The 21766-nt window shown below is 40.9% G+C and overlaps 1 protein-coding gene across 1 annotated transcript in view; it reads right to left on the reverse strand.

Moving 5' to 3' along the window:
• Window positions 1–21477, reverse strand: part of BTBD7 (BTB domain containing 7) — an 84089-nt gene extending 62612 nt beyond the window's left edge. The window contains 2 exon segments of the mRNA XM_086612768.1: window positions 1077–1262; window positions 21398–21477. Of these exon segments, the coding sequence (XP_086468894.1) occupies window positions 1077–1158 (82 nt within the window). The 5' untranslated portion in view covers window positions 1159–1262; window positions 21398–21477.
• Window positions 21478–21766: the final 289 nt, after the last annotated feature.

Below are 21766 nucleotides of genomic sequence, written 5' to 3' on the forward strand. Positions count from 1 at the left end.
GTCTTTAGAGGACAGCCCACAAACTGTTACGTGTACTCAGATCTCCAAAATTAGGTGTCACAAAGCTGAGATAAAAGAGAAAAACTACAAAGCTAGTAATTTTTTCCTCTGCTAAGGATATCACTATGCTTTCAGTGGTGATTAAGAAAAAAGTAACACTGAATAGCAATAACTACTTATTCAGTGTTGCAAGCCAAAGCATAAATGAGAAAAGTGTTATAAAGTATTCATGTTATTTACTGCTAAGATCATTCTTCAAGCTGCCAGTGTTGTTTTCTTTTTTGCGTTATCGTCTCAAAAACTGCCTTCTTTAGATTCATCACATAACTATTTATTATTTATAGTGTAACAGTACTTATATCTACATTGAGGCCTTTTTGCACTAGACCAAAAAGCACATAAAGGTAACATCTATTCCAGTTATGACTGGGATGAGAAAATAAATATTTGAAGTTGAAGAGCACTTCAACTCAGATTTCCAGTTAAGCAAGGTCCTTGCCTGTAAATAATACTGTTAGGACAATTAGCACCCCCATTCCCCATTTACAGAACAGGAAAAGGATAGGAGGAAAAAGTTGTCTTCAAGACTTCTTGTTACTTTAACAGGCTTATTATCAGAGATAGCTCTTCTAGAAATAAGGAAGTAATTCACTCATGTTAGACACAATGCCAATACTACAACGAATGTTGATGATCGAGTGTTACATGCTCTAACATAGTTTCACAGAAAATCTGAGGCAGAGAGTAGAAAACGGTAGATAGTATTAAAATGGTAAATAGTATTAACAGATGGCAACTGCTCTTGAATTAGGAAAACTAATTATAAAAAAAAAAATCCACTTTTAAATAATCTGGCATCTGTTTACTAGCAAATGGCAGATCAACTCATTGCAGACATAGGCCAAACAGATACTGGACAGTACCAAATTTCATGCATGATTGAGCTTGAATGGATTCAAACTGGTGACCTAGAAAACAAAAGCTCTGCATAACATCACGTAAGCATTTCAAATCCAGTGCATACACAACCAAGTCAGTCATTTATGTTAAGTGACAAGATAACTGAAGAGAGTTACCTATGAATGTCTGTTGTGCCTGTGAATTTCCCCCTACCCTTGGGGAACACGAGTGAGGGTAGTTAGATGCATTAGCACCCATTTTCTTCAGTCACTCAGGCATCCCGCCTGCTGGCTCTTCAATGTATAATCCCATAATCCTTTATAAATCTTCAATCCCAGGTCCAACATTCTGTTCCTTCATTCCTGAAGAACAAAAACACCAATAAATTATTTTGGGTTTGGGTTTCTTTTTCAGTAGGTATTATGTGATCTAGATAAAATAAACTCAGCCTCCAGCACAGAGTGTTTTCATAAACCAAAACCTCAAAAGTTTCCAAGACTTTTATTTGAAGGTTTAAACCAAGATCAAAATATTTTTTTCCCAAAACAGTTTGAAATTTTCCAAACCATTCACAAATCACTATGATACACTGCCACAAGCAACAGGATGACTACCAAACTTTTAGCTAAGAAATCTTCAAGTAGAAGTTGGTCTGGACTAGATATGCTCCTTTAACTACACCAAGAAAGACTTTCCATACATGCTGATAAGTTTACACATTGTTATAAAAATCCGAAATTGAATTATACTGAGAAGAATAAACCAATCCCGTTGGAGGTTATACCATCATCACTGCTTTCAGCTGCATTTTGATTTCATACTACTTACATAGTTCTTATGCAGTCCTACTCTTCAAATTTAGACTAGTACCTAGAAGTAGGTCTATAATAGTAAAAATAAAGCATTTAAGCATTCACCTACTGCTTTATTAAGCATTTGAAAACATTTTACAAAGTCAATTTTGAGGCAATTTTAACAAAGATTCATTGCTAAACATACAAGCACATTCTAATTTATTCATATGCTAGCAGTGTTAAAATATTAATAACGCAAAATGAAAGCTACCACCATGAAGATCTGCTTACTGTCAGCTGAACACGTGTGCCCTCAACCAAAACGCAAACACAAGGAACAGATAAGAAAGAGTGACACATAGGTAAAGTCTATACTAAGAATTTTTAGAATCTATTCAGTGTTGTGAACATGTAGCTTAATTCTACCGTGTTGTCCCAGGGGCACCTATATTTGCTACATGCTCCCAACTTTATCTCCCTTTTCAGTACACCTCTGACATGTTAAATCGTACAAGTGCGTGCCATGCAAGAGCACGTGTTTGAAGGAAGCTGCACTGTTCCAGTCTCTTCTCTCTCCTTTAATAATCTGTTTATTTCTGGCATGAGGAGTTCCAAAGCAAGAGCTATTGTGACACTGGAGAAGTGAGATCTGATTCTAAGTGGAGACGCACACTCGGCCTCTTAGTGACAAATGCAGTACGCAAGGCAGATCCTGGGGAGCAGAGAGCAAGAGACACAAAAGGAAGGAGAAGGCTGAAAACTGCTGTAGGCACAGACGTGAGGGGGAACAAGTGTCACAGGATTCAAGGGCTAGTTACATCAGGAAAAAGATTAGGGAAGGGTTTGGAAACCTGGCTTAGAGACGTGGGTATGTGGAAAACGTGAGGCACAGGCATGGCACTGAAGGACTGTAGAAGCATGAGAGGGTGGATGGTTTCCAACCATCTGATGCCTTCAAACAAGGTCACTGCACATCAGTCCTTTTGGCATTTGCGGTCAATGACATGACATGTTTTGAAAAGGAACCACAACGCCTCACACTAGACATGACATACAAGCAGAATCACTGCTCTACAGAGCACACAGCACAGGTCAGCATCACACAGCTGCAGCTGCTGATCACTAACTGAATTCTGCTAAGGCAGGACACACAACCATAACACAACAGTAGCTTTGCTGTTGTTATACAAGCCAACTTGGGGTAATCTACAGGCTTGCAAAGGCAGAAAGGGGAAGATCCCACGTCTGCCCTCCCTATCTAGCTGGGAATGTCTCCTCGACTGCACATAACCTGATGCTTTTGTTGAACTTGCCTCTACATAGGTTCAGCGTGCTACACATCATGAAACAGAAAAATAAAATACCTTCCTAAACGAATAGTGAGCCTGCTCATGATAAAGTTAGAACCAGATCACACGCAAGATGGGCAACATCACACCAGCAAACGCCAGTAAATCTCAGCAAACACAAGCTGTGGATCAGTTCAGTCTTAGCCAATGCATGTACTAATTTTCTTCCTGTGCAGGAATAAGTTAGCTATTAAAAGCTATTAGCTTCCAACCTAATGAAGTTCAAAAAGGCCAAGTGCAAGGTCCTGCACATGGGTCGGGGCAATCCCAAGCACAAGTACAGGCTGGGCACAGAATGGATTGAGAGCAGCACAGAGGAAAGGACTTGGGAGTGGTGGTGGATGAGAATCATAGAATCATAGAATGAGGAGGGCGGGGGGGTGTGTATGTGTGTTTTGGTTTCTTGTTTTAGGTTGGGTTTTTTTTGTTTGTTGTTTTTTCCCCCTCTATCAACCACTAAAAATACATATCTAAGTCTCAGGTTTGAAGTTAATACCTTCCACCTCCTTCCACTTGGGAACAAGCATGTCCCAGAAGATGGAAGGAACATGATCAAGGAATATACGCAACTGTTCCATACTATTACTCTTCAGTGCTTGAATTTGCAAAACAACAGAATTTAAATGAACTGAAAAATGTAAACACTATAAAAAGTTCCTAAAATGTCCTACATATAAAATAATTTTATTCAGAGGCTTACTATAAGAACACTGTTACGCATTAAGTCCAAGTGAGTATCATGCACAACAAATTCACTCACTAACTTCAAAATATGTAGCTTAAGGAATTTAGGACAGTTTAAAAACAGTGTCATACTAAAGCTATATATAAATATATTCATTTATGTAACTATATAGAAATATGTATATTATGTAAATTTATACATAAGTAAAACATGTCAGGTTTCAGTGAAGGAACAATTCAATGCAGAGGAGGAACTGTGGTCAGCCATTTACAGATACCAAAATCTTCTGTGCCTCCTTTCAAGTTTAACCATTTACTGCTTGGCCACAGGTACACTGGCTGACTTCTGGAGAGTCTTTTCATCTTGAATTCAAACACAATGTAGTTCATAACAAAGTGCCCCATTGCTCAAAACTGATCATAGCTTTAGTCCACTACTGTCCTTCATCTCATGTATCAACTGAAAGTACAATTTTTTAATATCTAGTGATACAATAAAAATACAAGACAACATTGTATAACTCATGTTCTATTTCCCAATCAATTTAAGCTGGCAGCAGTGATGAACTCCTGTGTTCGAGGAAGCCCCTGCCTTCCTCTCCTCGTTCTCTTATCTACTTTCCCTACCTTGTTTGCTCTTGCCCAAATATTCCACGAGCCAGATAAACTGACCCACATTAAAATCAATCTAGACAAAAAACTTAAACAGTATCAGTTACCCAGTTGGTTTATTATGGCATCACGTGAATACTTGTGCCAGCACACATGGAAAAAGAAAGAGGACCATGGAAACAAGCTGCTAGAGTCAGGACTGTGTCTTTTGACCAGAAGGTGTACTTGAACTGCTAATGGACTTAGGGGGGGGTCTTTGGTTTGGTTGCATCCACTTCAGCCTCTACACTACCAAACTGCACTGAAGTCTGTCTTGCACACAACCTGCTGAGTCTAGTACAAATGGAAACACATCTCAGTTACCACATAAAATGCCAAATCAAGAACGCTGTTTCCCAGGGTGAAAGACAGCTGTAGGAGGTGAATGCAAAATGAAGAAACAACCCTAAACCACAAACAATTAGATCTTTAGCTGCAAAAGGGAAGAAAGATTTCATCTCTCCTTGCAGAAGTTATCCTGCATACCAAAAGCTTCCCTACTCTGGCTTAGCTGAAGAATTTTTTTAATCTTATTTTAGCCTCAAGATACAGTCACAGAATTTTTTTTGTTTGCTTTAAAAACTACCATCAGGTCAACTTTTTCTTGCCTTTCTGTTATGAGTTTATATGCATCCACGTAAGCATTATCAAAAGGAAACTAAATTCAATATCTGCTGACCTACTGAAACAAGATCTCTTGTTGAGAGTTGTGACGCATACACAGATGTGCATTACGTATGTATACATGTACACAGAAAAGTTAAACTAAGTCAAAGCTTGTTTAGAGAAGCCTGCACTGCAGAAATAGCATATGAAGTGTGTTATATGAAACCATGAAGCTTTAGAAGCCAAAATTACCATCACAAATGCTACAGAAAGCCCAGAAGTGACTTTCAGATTATACTGATACTCTGAACAGAATAAAATTTAAAATAAACACAAATCTAGGTAAAAGTTTCAGTGCCTGAAATAAGTTTCTCAGTCTTCTCAATACTTGTCACATTGAACTTCAAATCCTAAGAATCTAAGAGGTTCTGAGCATCTGAGGTGTCTGAGCTAACAGCCAGGACTTCCTGGATTGGCAATTTTGATTAACAAAAAGTCTGTGTACAGAATGGACTTTGGGTAACACTGACACTTTGTTTATATTCATCACTCAATACAAAGATTTCATCGATTTTTCTGTAGTTCACTGGGATCCAATTAATATAAAGGGCAAGGTTAAGAGTTTACAACATGTTTTGCAACCAGAAATTTTTTACTTTTTCCCCTCTAAAAGGTTAAGGGGTTTTTGTATGTCTTCTAGAGTCGTCATCATAGGATTATGAAATAGCATAACACTAAGACCAAAGTAGGAAATCATATCAAGTACATGCACATACTAGTACCAACATGATTTTTCAGGTGCTACATTTTATTTAATGTATTTTAAATTTATTACGAGTAAATGACAAGTATCACAAGCACACCTTATTCGCATTTGCTTAGATTTTTATCTAGACCAAAAATGCTATGCTATTTTGCCTTAACAGTTCCTTTCAAGTAGCAAGGAAGTAGAACTGTAATGCAAGATGAGAAGAAAACATCCAGCAGTAAATTGGTATATTTGTGGAAATTTTTTTTTTTTTAAATAAACTTTAGAAGTGATAACTCCAGTAAAGAAATACTTCAACTAAATTTTAGCAAGGACAAACCTATTTTCATAGAGATTAGGTAGATAAATAACTAGAAGAGAAAGAACAGACCCCTGCGTTGTCCCTAAGATATATCCCACCAACTTGCCTTAACCACCTGAACCTGCCTCCGAACCAGAGACAGAAGAGCAGTGATCTAGTAACTAATACAGAGATCACAGAGGAATTCAGTAACAATTCCATGTTCAGCAGAACAGTTCTACAGCTCCCATCAACTGGAGAATCTCCAGAGCAAGCCCTGGCCCCACTGGTTGCTATGTAGTATCACTACCGCAATTAGCAGCCAGCAACATCCACAGGGACAAGTACTTAAACATGAAGAGAAAGCTGCTTGTGGCTGGAGTTCCAAATGTTTGTTCAGACCTGTGTTTACCATCTACCACACGTTCTTACTGTCCTACTGGGGAGAGGGTAGGCAATTCTCCAGGGAAGAGGACAGGAACCGAGTATCGGACAGGAACTGAGTATCACCTGTCCTGATCCTCCTCTTATTCCATAGACCAAGCACGCCGAGGTACTGACATACAGGTTTTGCTCAGGCTAGAAGTCTCCAATCCCAAGAGTATACACGCTAGAGGACCAAATGCATATGGGACAGCATATCTTGAAAAAATTGTGTAATTGGTAAGTAATTCTCTGCTGAAAGGAAACAACTGACATTTTGAATTACCAGCTGACTATATAGCCTGACGCACATGCAAATCCACACAAAGCCTATTTTGACTCTTTTTTAAATTCAGTCAAGCAATCAACTTTTATCATTATTCAAAATTATCTGGATGATATAATAGTAAGATATAACTGATACAGCAGAAAAGTTCTGGTTTGGATTAGTACTGCACAAAAATGAGGAACAGATAAGTGTTCTTCATGGTTTGGGTTTACAAATCTGTGCTACTTCGTGATTTACTGCATTGGAGAAAGAAAATCCAAGCAAAATACCAGAACGTAAGCCATATCAGCAGTTACAGGCACAAGAGGGCAAGAAAAATAACTAGATTATGAAAGTGACCGCATTGCTTAGTGCTTTGCTGAGAATCATGTGTTCTGGCTATCACAAAGAACCCTTTCTTGAAGTTGGGAATTAATTTTAAAGCACTTTCTTTTTCATAAAGTAGTACACTTCTCCATTAACAAGTCTCTTAAAATGGAGGCAGCAAAAACTCCACAGTAGTCCTGGCTTTTTATTTCTAGGTTTGTCAAGAAACATAGGGCTGAGTTTTAGGAAGGAGAAAAAAAACACCAAACCTGTACCGATTTTCAATACATCCTCTAAGGAATCAAAGTGAAAGTTAAAAGAATTACATTCAAATAGAGTATAAAGGTGTGTAGTCTTGAAGATATGTACACTTCAGAAAATGAAAACACTGAGAAGCATTCTGGCAGTTGAAAAAACACGAAGTATAGGAAAACCCTCTCTTTTCAATGGTGGCTTTGCAAATAGTGTTCAAAGCAGGATTTTTGATGACCAGCAAAGCAATTCAGAGTCTGCTGTGCATGTGTCACATCGCAGAAGCAATTAAGTAATGTCATCAGCAGGCAGTGATAGGTCAAATCACTAACAGCACTGGGGATGCATGGGACATTAACGTATTTATATTCTCCTAAACACAAAAAAAAGTTCCAGCAGTGAAAAAAACAAACACACAAAGCACATGCAGACTAACTGAACTACCACAGTACAATCCCGCACAGAATAGGAAGTTCCTTCCAAGAAACTTAAATGTTTTCATATACTGGCAAACAAATCTTGATTTCCTTACATCACTGATCCTTTCAGGTCATTGCAAGCACCCACTCATTTACCAAAAGTCTATTCTGACTGATGATACTCACATGAAAGACTTAAGTGTTTTGAATTCAACTTCAGAACATTAGGGGTTTTTTTTTTAGCAAAATCAGCAACAACTCACTTATTGCCCTGTAGGACTCTCTTGAAGTGAAATAATAGCACATGTTCTTCAATGACTTACCATTTTTTAGAAGCTCACTTGAGAGGAACATTATCTGATTCAGACACAAAACATCATTAAATCTACTTTGTAAGAAAAAAGTCAGTGAAATCCTATCCAACCGAGTCTTTATCAGTATCAGAGTAATTAGGTATGAACATACCCATTTACAGGGAAAATTAGAATTATTCATTTTAGCCAATCTAGAATATGCTGACATATTGTGGTACATTTTGCGGAGTCTAAAGGTTTTTTCAAAAGGCCTCTTCCGAGCAAACAAAAATACGCTTTTGTCTTTTAAGAGAGGCAAATCCTCTTTGGCATAGTAAATATGTGAACACATCAGCTGGTTAAGACAGAAAAAGGAACCTCCAAATTACATGAAAAGTACCTCCAAAAAAAGGATCGGACTTTTTTAAAGTAGTCTGCTTTTTTCTATCAAAGTTCTGGACAACACTCAATTGTCATGTCAGGCAGTGAATTAACTCAGCCAAATTTCAGCTAAATTCAGCTTCAGATACTGGAATTGAATACCAGTCTGGTAAGACCACTGTCCTCCTCTCTCTCTGTCCTTTATTGTAGTAGTGTCCTCAGTCATCTTCCCCTTTCTTCCTCCATGGAAAAGGCAGCAGTGGAGCAAAAGTAAGAATTCTCCACATGAGCTGTCTCACCTTTCATCAGCGTATTTCATGGGCTTGCCACTCAAGTACCCCTTACCTGTCAACAGGATTGTTGCTTTTTGTGGAGGAGGACAGGCAGTCCTTTCTCTGTAGTTTTCACAATTTTGATCATTTTCTTCTATTTCTTTCAGAGCAATTCCCAAAGATCCCTGTTTCATCAAGAAAGGGAATTCCTTCTCTTGCTTGAGCTGTGACACAACCACAACACAAGATGCTGTTTTCAATTAGTAAGTCTACTAAGACAGGGAAATCTTGGCTCAAACCCCAACCACACGGAAAATCCGTCTCTGGATTTTAGCGCTGCTGCCTTCTCAAATCAAGTACCACCTCAGTGGGGTATACCCTACAGTCTCCTTGTACTGAAGACGTTTTCCCTTTTCTCTAGGCTCAATTATTTCACAGAAAGCAATTTACTCTGAATGAGGATCTGGGAGCTTCCTGTACACAACAGTGGTTCTAAATTCACCACACTTCCTCTCGGAACACGTTTCCTCTTAGAGTACATTAAAGTTACCAATAAGACAATTGCAGACACCATGCTCTGTATCTATACCAAACAGCACCCATCCTCTCTTAACGACCTGCTATTTTCAATTCAGCTTCAAAAAAAACACCCTTTTGATCATACAGTTTTAGTTCCCTTATTAACTTCCACAGCCTTAAAAGGAACAGTACTTCTCTCTGGTGATGACACTGTTTGGGGTTTTCCCAACAACAGCTCCAGTATCCCTATGTTGGAGCAGACTAACAACCCTGGATCCCTGTACTAACTGGCCTTTCCATACGGGTGAACTCTGTTCATAAACCAGTTTACTGATGATCATCTTATTTTGCTGCAATCAACTCCTCATCCTCATCCTGCAGCCAGCCATCGTATCATCATCATCTTGTGGTATTTTTGTTGCTTGGAACCATTACCAACATCATTCCTCATTAACTCTAGTGTTTCTGCATAAGCCTCTTCCTTTCTGCACAAGTTTCTGAGATGCTTGGTGACAGAACAACATGCATCTCATCCCTTCCACTGAAAACCTCTGCCTGTGGCTAAAAAAAAAGCTATTACCAATATTGCCATATATTCAAAACAATTTTCTTTACATCCCCCTCCTTAACACAGCACCATTCTTTTTGTTGTGTACACCATCCTCTCCATGAATCCTTTTGTCATACGCAACCGCACATTTCACCCATGCAGCCCTTTCTCTCTGTATAACAAAAGTTTGAAGTATCAGTTACTAGCATCATCTCTTAAACATTTAAGACTAATGAATTCATCTATCTACAACAGAAAAACTGGAAGGTGGAATACGAAAAGGTGTAGTAAAGAACTTAAAAGGCAATCTAGTCCAGTCAATTTCATAACACATCAGGAATTTTATTAAAGAAACATTGATTTTCCTGGTTCAAGAAAGCATTAAGTCACAGCCATAAAACTGACATATTTCAGCTACAGTTTAAGTCTCTACAATAATAGTCACAAGTCTTGGATCCAACCAAAACACTGTTCCAATCTGGATTCAAAATGTATTATTCAGTGTACGCAAAAACAAGTTGGTTCATTGACACTGTGGCTCCACACACATTTCTTCAGCAGCAATGCTCACCTCAGCTACTACCGTCATCTTCCCAAAGCTCCTCCATTATCGGCAATCACATCAGGGTATTCTCTCCTATGCAATTAGCTCCCTGCACCAGTTTACCAAACGACCCAAGGAACATCATCAGAGGAAGGAAGAACAGCAAGAAAAGGATGCTTGCTCCCCACAGTCAAACACAACATGCAGTTTGACTAATATTCAGTTGGCACAGATTTATTTCAAAACTAAACATTCCCAGTCCCATGCATGCACTCCTACAGCAGAGCTGTCCCCTTTCATTCCAGCAAATATTTAGGAAGCCACATAAGTCCTATCAGAGACCTGACTGGAACATGTCTGTTTTCAGCTGATCCTCTGATATGGCTGCAACAGTCGCTGCCCTTAAGTGTAGCACTACCTCTATCTTCATTCAGTCCACTACCACTTTCCATGTAAACATCCTAATGTACGTGGGTAGCTGTAAGACCACTCTTGCAACACACTGTTTCTGCTACACAGCTCTGAAAAATTAACAGTAGGAAAAAGATTACCTTCAAGTTGTTTGCAAAGCAAGGGCAGTCCTAGCAGAAACAGGCAATTTACACAGCAGTAACTGCCATTAGGATTCACCATGGCAGTGCTCACTGTATCTAGCTAGCTGAATTGCTCTTTCTTCTTTGGCCTATACTTCTTTTGCTCTGCATTTGTGCAGTCTGTTCCTCTCTTCAACTAGGACTTGGTTAAAAACCCTTCAAATAGCAGCCATTACTACTAAAGAGGTCCATGGGGTGTTGTTGCTTTTTTTGAAAGCCTGGAAGATTTTGAATTTGCAGTGATAGGATATATGCATCTAGGTATTAGTCATACGGGAAAAAAATACAAAGCCAAGCCTATGTGCATTTTAACACACTCAATCCCTCCACCAACGGGGAGAAGCTGACTGTGTACGCAGGACTCCCTGCCTGTCAGCTCGTCACAGGTACATCACGGTGATCTCACGCTACCACTGAAGTCAAGCTAAGAGGGAGCTGGACCTTCCCCTCGCTCTGCTGCTCCAGGCATGGGGTTTTCCTGCTTCCCCTGATGCTACATACAGAGATTACGTGATTACAGAACAAGTCATTTCAGACGGCTGATCCCTCAGCCCACTGCTGGAGAGAGTGACAGATAACAGACAGGAAAAAGGGGATTCTTGCAGGTTGGTCTGACAGTCAGCTACTACTGGAACAGGAACCCACAGCTATCAATATTAAGAGAGTAGGCTACTGCTATTAAACTGCCTCACGACTCCACAGAACTACACCCTTGTAGTCATCCTTTTCATTCTCTCTGAGCTCAGGCTCAGCCTCAACAAGTCACTCTAGCCTGGCCCCAGGCACACAGGCAGAGTCCTACTTTGCAGATGCTAGTTGAGGCTCAGCTTTCAGTGCTGACACTCTACCTTTTCTCTTGTCTCCTAACACCTACAGTCACTCCCAGGTCTACTCTGCTCGCTGAAGCAGGCAGCAATACAAAAGCCAACATGGAAAATTCATCATGCACAGTATTTATACAACAATTGTCTCAATCGAGAGCTTGTAAACTGGTTATGGACTGCTGCCACCCTGAGCAAGTCTGAAATTCCTGGTCAAACCCACAGGCCATTTTCCTTTTATTTAGATGTTTTTAACGCACAAAAACACAGCTAACACGGTAATCTTATGGCTGTTTGTATAAATCGGTTACCTTTGTATATACTGAGATTTTAACAGTTATTTGAAAGCTTGCACATTTAAAAGACTTCTCCTCTGCTTGGGCTTCTCTATGTAGTCAATTTAAATTCATTAACTTAAGCAGAAAATTTTTAGAGCCACACTGACTTCAACAAATAGCACTTATAATATCTGATGCCAAGAACCCTTTCTACATCATACACTTCAAAGATTTCAGTTGTTTTGAAGACAGATGTTTTAGTACATGCACATGAGAACATGCACAGTAGCAAAACAGTAGTATCACAATGCTTCCTCTCACAAGCAGACTTCAGATACTTTCACCAACTATCAGAACCCTCAAAAGTTACACCAGTAACTTTAGCTTCAGTAGTTACCTTCAGTAATACCTACATTTAGATTCCATGCAAGTATACCAAGAACTAAACGTTCACAAACTTTGAGGTACATCCTCCCCAAAACCACAGAAATCCATTTCAAATGAAACAGAAAATATATTTTCTCCATGATAAAAGGAATCAGTTAAGAAAGGAAAGGCTTAATCAGAAAACCAGTCCAGTAGTTACTCTACAATTAAGTTGGAGTTTTGTTTACATTTTCCCCTTGGCAAGAAAAGGAAGTTATGTCTTCCAGATTTCCTGCAACAAGCTCTCTCAGCGCTCCTAAAGTGTTCATTTTTTGTTCTGTAACATGAGCATGCAAGTTTTATTGAACAGTCAAAAAAGCGTCGCACATGTTAAAACAACATGTTTTTCCTAAAAACAGACGCACCCTTTACGCTTTTAATTTAATTAATTCAGCAATATCTACACATACCTCATGTATGCAGACTTTTTAAGATTGCAGTTACGAGAGCTTGTGGGGTGGTTTTTTGCTAAAGCAAATCTGCCCTTTGAGCAGACTGGTGACGTGCCTTAACTCTTCCCTCTCCCTCCACAAGATCTGAAGCTTTTCAGCTATCTTAGAACATCCATAAAAAATAAGATTTTCCAAAGAAATCCAAGAAAAGTTTTGGAAGTCTGTCGGATTGTACGTAGAGGAGATACTCCATTAAATCAACCCATTATTCAACCTCATTTGAGACTAAATTTTGTTCATCTTTCTTATCCACAGCTGTCCTTGATACTACTTGCACACTCAAAGCAAGCATGAAAGGTAGAACGGGAAGCTTTTGCCAACGTTTGCTATACCTACCAAACCTCCTTTGATCCTTCCATTGTTTGACAAGTTCATCAATATACAGAAAAAAAAGTCAACATTGCCACCAAAAAAGCCATCTCACTTCCCTCTCAGATCATTCCCAGATGATCACTCCCACAAACTCTCCATTCTCTACTTTCATGTTCATATTCCATGAACAAGAACAGTTTTTAGCTGGATCAGTTTTCAGATTAAGAAAAATAAAAGGTTCATTTTAACTTAAAGGAAACAAGTTAATCTTGTATTTGTGGAAAAAAAAGAAAAGGCAAGTTCCATTTCCTTTCAAATTTAAAACAAGGATGAAACTCAGATTCACAAGATGTTTAAGCTTTCTCATTAGTGTTGAAGATTGTTAGTGCGTAATAAAATTCAGCCTTGATGCAGATAACATCTAGTCACAAAATGTGACATTTTGTAATTCAATTCTCCAGAACAATAAATTGGTAGCTAAAAACAGAACAGAGGGAGAAAGGAAGAAGGAGAAAGGCAAGTAGATCTCCAAGATGGTAGTGGGAAAATATCTAGATCAGCACAAATCTGTTAATCCAATATGGCAAATTTTGAGCCAATAATCAATTAAGGACAAATTTTGTTTTCCTTAAAAGGGAAAAGCCCAAGTAGTATGGCCAGATCTTTTAGAAAGTTTGCTTTAGGGCTGCACTTTAAGTAACATCATTTTCAGAAGTCTTGCAATTTAACCTGAAAACCAACTTCAAATAGTAACTGTCCAGGCTACTGCACCAAAGATCATAGGCAATTGCAGCTGAAGACAAGCAGCTTGATTCAGTGCAGAAATACATACAAGAGGCACTTTATAAGGAGCTACCAAGCCTTCCGGTTTGTGTCTAGAACTACAAAGTACCATCAGGGAGCGGATAATCTTAGGCTGTATGACAGCCTTACTATGCTAGAAGGATACTTTGGCATTTCAAGTCCAAACACACACTTTCAGAAGCACTTAGTAAAGGTCTAAACCCTACAGAGATTTAAATGACCAACTACGAAGCAGGAGGTACTTTCTGATCCAAATAACGTATTTTTCTATAAAAAAGCCAAACAGAGAATGATCTTGAATATTATCTTTGGCTATACGAAAGAAAAAAAAAAAAAGTCAGTCAAGTTGGGATTTGAGAATCTGAGGCAGCAAATACACACTTATCCAAAATTTAGATAAGCTAAATCCCTAAATTACTCATGAAAATAAACTGCAGAGGAGATGGAGACACAGTACATTTGCAGGGGGAAGACGATTACGACACTTGCGATGACACTGATCAGCAGCTCCTCACGCTGTTATATGTACTCCTTTGTAGGAATTTCGGTGCTTACATCCAGTTCACCAGTAAAAACTGTTGCCTCTCAGGAGCTGAAAAGCACTGACACAGCTTAGATTCTTCCTTGTTCAGTATCGAGGCCATTGCTACATTGAATAATACAAAACTTCCTATCTTGAGTGTGCATTTTGTCAACTCAGCATTCTTCTACCATGCTGGCTGAAGTACAATAAATAACTCATTTCAAAAACTTCCTAGAAATACCTCACTGACAAAGGTATATTCAACTTAAAATGTCAGTATAAGCAATTTGATTGTATTTCAGTGCGCTGTAGTCACTACTAGAAAGACTTTAAAGAAACCCATGAACGTGATCTTCACCTGCATTCTAGAGACTTATATGTATTTTGTTTCACCTCTCCAGACATCTGAAATTGAGACACCCATTACAGGATGAGCCAAGGTACAGGAATCAGCCTTTAATCTATTCCCATACTTGATTAGTCTGCGATTTATTTTTTTTTCCTAATGGATAATACGAAATTTCACTATGTATATGCCTATACTCCTCCCTTCTCCAAGAAGTTTTCTTCTGGTCATTCAGTTGAATATTGCAAGCAGCTTCAGAGGTTGTTAACCTTCCATGCATTTTAAGAAACAGACATCTGTGTACATGAGAGAAAACCTCTAAATGCCTTCACCTGCACAAAATACTTCAGCACAACCTCATACTAAACACTACAGAACTTACATGGATGACCACTATAATTATCACAGCAGCAGAAAGGCTTCAAATAAGACTTGCATCTTCCTAGCTGAAGTCAAAGATCACCAAATTCACAGCAAACCCAGTTCCTCAGGTCCAGTAGTCAAGGAAACACTTCCTCGCCTCATTTACATTAGAAGTCATCCTGAGATAAAGCAGGAGAAGATCAAAAAAGCCGAAAGAACAAGTCCAGAAAATATTGTCTCATTGCATTCTATTCAGATTTGTTATTTTAGAAGGCTTTTTAAGTCAGCTCTCAACATTTCCAATATTGGGGGGTCAGGAGAAGTAGTATGAAAAGGAACTTTCATCATTCATACTCATTATTTTTAAACAATTAGAATAACTCATCCGTCACAGAAGTGTTTTACACACTTTATTGCAGTACAGAAATCTGGGGTAGCAGATGATAAGCAAAGCAGCACTCCAATTTCATAGATTTCTAGGTTGGAAAAGACCTTAGAGATCGAGTCCAACCATCCCTGATTCCCATTAAACCATATCGCTAAGTAGATCATCCACCCCATTCTTAAACACATCCAGGGATGGGGACTCAACCACCTCCCTGGGCAGCCTATTCCAGTGGCTGACAACCCTTTCAGAGAAGAAATACTTCCTAACATCCAACCTGAATCTTCCCTGACTAAGCTTATACCCATTTCCTCTTGTTCTATCACCCAACACTAATGTAAAGAGCCCTTCCCCTACCTCCCCACCATCCCTTCTCAAGTATTTGTAGACTGTAATCAGGTCTCCCCTCAGCCTCCTCTTCTCCAGGCTAAACAGCCCCAACTCCCTCAGCCGCTCCTCATAAGTTTTATTTTCCAGCCCCTTGACCAGTTTAGTCGCCCTTCTTTGGACTCGCTCCAGGAGCTCAATATCTCTCTTAAAGCGAGGGGCCCAAAACCGGACACAATATTCCAGGTGTGGCCTCACCAGTGCCGAGTACAGGGGCAGGATCACTTCCCTATTCCTGCTGGTTACACTATTCTTGATACACGCCAGTATCCCATTGGCCTTTTTGGCCACCTGGGCACACTGCTGGCTCATATCAAGCCGGTAGTCAACCAACACCCCCAGGTCCTTCTCCGCCAGGCAGCTCTCCAGCCACTCTTCCCCGAGCCTGTAGCGATGCTTGGGGTTTTTACACCCCAAGTGAAGGACTCTGCACATTGCCTTATTTCTCGCTAATGCAATGTGATCTACCTGGTCATGCAAAAATTACTTTAATTTGCATATAAATAGGGATAATTTTACTAAAGTTTGATGCCTTTGCAAAACTTTGGTATTCTTACTCTTTGTATTGCAAACCTTGATTCAAATCTCAGTGCTGGACTACAAAAAAGAACAGTCTCTTCTCACCCAAATTAAAGTCTAAAGCATATATGCAAGAACACACAGACACATTTTGCAGCTCTACTGGTCACACAGAGCTTCAGCAAGTATGGGGTCACAAAATAACATGCCTACAAGACCAAGCAGCAGTCATTTATTATATTGCTATTTCAACCAACTCCTTTGAGTTTAACCATCATTACCATGAGTGGAATGAACATCATACAGAACATAAACGATGACCACTGAATTCAGACAACATGTGAGGACAAAGATCAAACAGGATTTACACAACGATCAGACATTTATACAGACAACAGCTAGTGTTAGAATGTCAAGTTTGAAAAATAATGCAAGATCTCCAGAAAATACTTCTGAAACTTAGAAACTGATCTAGGAAGATGTTACCCTCAAATGTTACACTCCCACACCTTGCTGAACATTTCTTCTTAATCAGTTTTGACTGCTGTTAAATTTTTTGGCATGTTTTATCACCCTGGTGTAACATGGTAATTCCCATTTTTCTTTTACAGAAATAGTTTAAACCCACTGATGACAGAAAATCCCCAACAAGCTGAACGCTTGTCTGCAAGCCGACCAGTTGTTAAAGCACGCATTCAATAGCATTTGGTGTAATCTTGCACAACATTTACACCCAATGGAGCAATCAAATCAGATTTAAATTTAACTGAGGATATAGTTATGCATGTACTTCAATCCAACACACTTAAGGCAACACAGTCCCACCCTCAGATCCCTTTACCTACCAGACCTTGCCTGTGCCAGCAAACAAACTTTCCATAGCAATGCGATGACTCACATCAGGGACCTGATCTGAAGTTATTTTGTGTTTCAGTGGTTTATTTTTCAGATAGATCAGTTTCCTGCAATGCTTCAGAGTGAAGCCATACAAACAGCTCTACCAACACCGCTGAGGTGACAGTGCAGGAAGCAGGAAAAAGCAGCTGTGGACTGCAAGTGTTTAAGCCAATTTTGCCACTAAGCATCTATCAAGAGCCTCATTGGCATCCTTATGAAGCAAGAAAGCTATCTACCATAGTCCAAGGACAGAGAAATGAGAGACTTCAGATCCCTTTTAGTTTCATGTGAACCTCTCACATGGTCTGATCTCTTTGCTCGAACACTGCAAACTAAAACATCACAGACAAAGAATAAGATGAAAGCAAAATGCTAACACTTTACAGAACTTCAGATAGCAAGGTATGAAACAAATGTTGCATACTCCATTATTGATATCCCACTCCTTCCTGTACATTTTTCCTCTTGTCCATTTCTACTCTCCCAAGACACAATTTTCACCATTTCTACACAAAACACACAAGGATTTCAGATGTCCTAGCATCCATTCAGTAAACAGAAGGCATCATTACAGTTGGCATCCTTCTTGGGAGACAAGCAGGACAGACTGAATAGGCACAAAATTCAAGACTAGCATCAAACTTTGCAAATCCACTCTCTTCTTGTTATAGTTCAGGCATACTGGTTAGCCAACATATGAAAGAACATTCTAAAAATCCACAATAGCTTCCATTCAAAGATTTAAAGATACATTGACAAGCCTTATTCTTCAAAGAACTTAGGTAATGAAGCAGATCTATAAATACATGACTCACTGGAAGCTCATCTAACACTCGCATCTGAACTAGGATTCCCATCTACACTGCATGCACAATAAAGTCTGTGCATCAGTCTTCCATACTTTTGTGAAAAAAATGGTACAAGCCATCGATTTGGTAACAGAAATCAAAACTCATGTAAATATGTTCAGGGAAAAAAAAAAACGACTGAAACTCAGTTTTATATGAGGATTTGCCACAAAGGCAGTCAGATTCTCATCAGTATTATTAAGAAAACTGCTATTTCTTCTTAAGAGCAATCTCACATTTTATCTATAGATCTCTTGTTTGATTAACGTGAACTACATGCAGCCCATGCGAGATGTCCGTAGGACGTTTTAATTCATCTTCCTTTTTGTCTCTGAAAGGCAGCCAGCCACAACTATCTTAGTCATCACTGTGCAGACACGACATGAGAATACACTCCCCTTTTCTTGCATATGGTCTAGTATATCAAGACCAAACTAGCATCAGGGCAGCAGGAGGGGCAGGGTTAGTGTCATACCTCCTCCTATGGCCACACACAGGACCACAAGATACCATATCACCAATGCAGCCTGCAAAGCACGACAGAGGAAGACATTGTTCGAGCCTAGAATTCATCCGCTACAAGCCTCTGGGTTAATTGTCATCAGTGACAGCTGTAAACCTGACATCATGTGCAGCAACTTGAAAGGCCACTTTCAAAATGAAGACTCAATATTTTGTTAGTTTATTCATCAAGCTCTGACAGCCTCACTGAATTTAATTCAAACAGCTAGCTGCAAAGACAGCACATTCTACTATAATTTAACAATGAGCAACATACCTTCACAACATAAAGTTTTGAGCTTCTCAGACACGCTTGAAAAGGGGAGGGGGGGGGCGGGGCAGACGGGGAAATTAAAAAAAAAAATAAAAAATCACTATGACAAGTCCATGCAAGTCTTCCAGGAGAGCTTATAAAAATAATTCTATTCTTTCATGTATAACTCTTTGCAAATCAGTGCCAGCTATAGGCATTACACCACTACTGTATCTATGACTCAGCAAGGGAATCTGGACATATGAAGAAAATTCACTTACATCAGTAAGAGGCAAGGATGTAAAAAAAGCCAGCAACTACAACAATGCTATAGAAAATGATCCAAGATGACTCGTGCCTGTGCTCCTTGTATGTTTAAACATACAAAATTAGATTAGAATGTCAAACCCATTTATATATTGGCTAAAGTTTGAAAGCACATAAAACAATGCTTAGTGCAGCTGAGCACTGAAAAAATAGCTTTTTTCATCTCCAATGAACAGAAACAAACACTGGCTGTACATTCTACACAAAATATTGAACTTTATTTCCAAGATTACCTGTATGTAGTACAATTACGCAAGTCTAACTTTAAATCTGAATAAAAAACAGAGAGCAATCAGCAGCTTCATGTTGTAACTTACGATTCGCTAAGACAGTCACCAGAGGTTTACATATAAGCATGAGCAGATAGTAATGTTTACACAACATTATTTGATGCAGCAAAGTAGCAAGTTCTTAAATGGCTCAATTATGCTTTGGTCCATCAACTAAGACTAGTTAGAATTAAATTATTCCAAGGGAGAAAACATCGCAAGCAGTACCCTTCCAATACATCATCTTCATCCAGATATTATACAAAGTAAGCACTCAGACCTTGCCTTTTAAGCACCACAGTCCACAGAGTCTGTACTTTACTAAATAAAAGACACTCATTCCACATCCTTAAAAACAATCTCTACAGAATTAATCTTGTCATGCTGGCAGCAGACTCTTAGTCAACGAGGGGAGGAAGAAATATTTTCGTTGATTTCTTAAGCAAAAGGTTCAAACAGAGAGGGATCAAAACTCATCGCATCTAAAAATGAACTCCCCTCCCTGCACCTCCTGGTGTAAAGCATACTGACACAGAACTAGGATGACTGGTCCATGGCTCACCTTTGAAACAACAAAGGAGAATCTTAGAAGACTAATCCTCTTCCCTAACATCTTTCAGACAAAGAAGCTAAAGCTTTAACTCATCAAGCTTCTCAGTGCCTCAAAAAAAAGTTGAGCACTAAAAATTTTGTATCTGAGTTTCTGTTTTTACTTTCTCCATTTCTAAATGAAAACAGAACATGCAATATGTGGTAAAACCTGAGGTGACCACGTCTCAGTGGTACATCTGCCAAACACTTTAGATTTGTGTATTATGTTACACCGGTTTGGAGCAAAGCCTCAAGCGATGCTACATTTCCCAAGCAAAATTCTGACACAAATCAAGTATCATTGCACCAACATGGATTTTATTATCTTACCATGACATTTTATGTTAGCACTTGACATGTGTGTCTTCTTTCACCCAACAGCCTGAAATGGGATAGCAGGGGAGAGCAAACAGAAGCATGAAACAACAGCAACGGAGTATCCCACCGCCAGCAGGAACATTCCAGAGACACAAGCACGCACACCATCTACAAAACTCTCCAAGTTTCTCCAGGAACATCACGGTAACACCGACATGGAGAGGAGCAGGACGCAACCCCACATCCCAGGGCGGCAGCAATGTGAAGGCCACAGGAACCGCCGAGGGACGGGCTGAACGGCCCGGCGCACAAGCCGGAGCCCCGCAGCCCACAACGAGTGAGCGCGGCCGCTCTCGCACCGGCCGGACACGAGGGGAGCACCGCAGCGGGAACACGAGCCCCACAACCGGCTCCTGCGTGAGGCGACCCCAGCACCGCCCCGAGCCGGCGGGAAGCGCTCACAGCGGAGAGACCGTTAAGGCAAGACCCCACGGCGAGAGGAGGCGGGGGGCAGGCTGCTGCCGTGCTCCGGAGCGGGGACCCCTGCGGGCTGGGCCCGCCCTCCCCCAGGAGCAGCACCAGGAGCAGCACCAGGAGAAGGGCCGCTCCCCCACGGCGGGAGGCCTCGTGGGGCGGCGGGGGCCCGCACCCCCGCCCCGCCGCAGCGGCCGAGCCGACGGCAGAGCTGCGGACGGGGACTGACGAGGCGAGCGCGGGAGGAGCGTGCCCACAGCCGGTGCGGGACACTGCCGGTCTGGCGGGGCGCACACCCGGCCCCAGCTCAGGGAATCCCACCGCGGGGGCGTCGGCAGTCTCGCCCCCTCCCCTCCGCCGCCGGGACACCGAGCCCGACCCCCGTCCTCCCAGCCCACGCTCACCGCGCGGCTCCCCGTGGCGCCTCACCTCCGGCAGCCGCTCGCTGCCGCCATCCTCCCCATTCAGGACCGCCCGCTCCCTCCCGGCCCAGCTTCGGCCGCCGCCATTTTGATCCAGAGCCCCAGGCTCGGCCGGGCAGGGGGAGCGGCCACGGCGCCTGCGCGGCGGCGCTGCGGCGCCCGGGCCACGTGGCCCGCGGGGGGCGGGGCCGGGCCGGGCGGGGGCGGGCCGCGCCTGAGGGGCCGCCCGACTTGGCCGGTGGGTGGGGGGTGGTTTGCTGTGGCGGGTCTGTGCGGTCCTGCTGGCGTTCGGTACCTTCCGTTGTCACGGCCGTGGCGTGGGAAGAGGGCGGCGACGTGTGATGGCAGCCATGCTAAAGGGGAGCTCACACCTCCG

This window comes from Tauraco erythrolophus, chromosome 6 (genome assembly GCF_009769465.1).
Source record: "Tauraco erythrolophus isolate bTauEry1 chromosome 6, bTauEry1.pri, whole genome shotgun sequence".
Classification (NCBI taxonomy): domain Eukaryota; kingdom Metazoa; phylum Chordata; class Aves; order Musophagiformes; family Musophagidae; genus Tauraco; species Tauraco erythrolophus.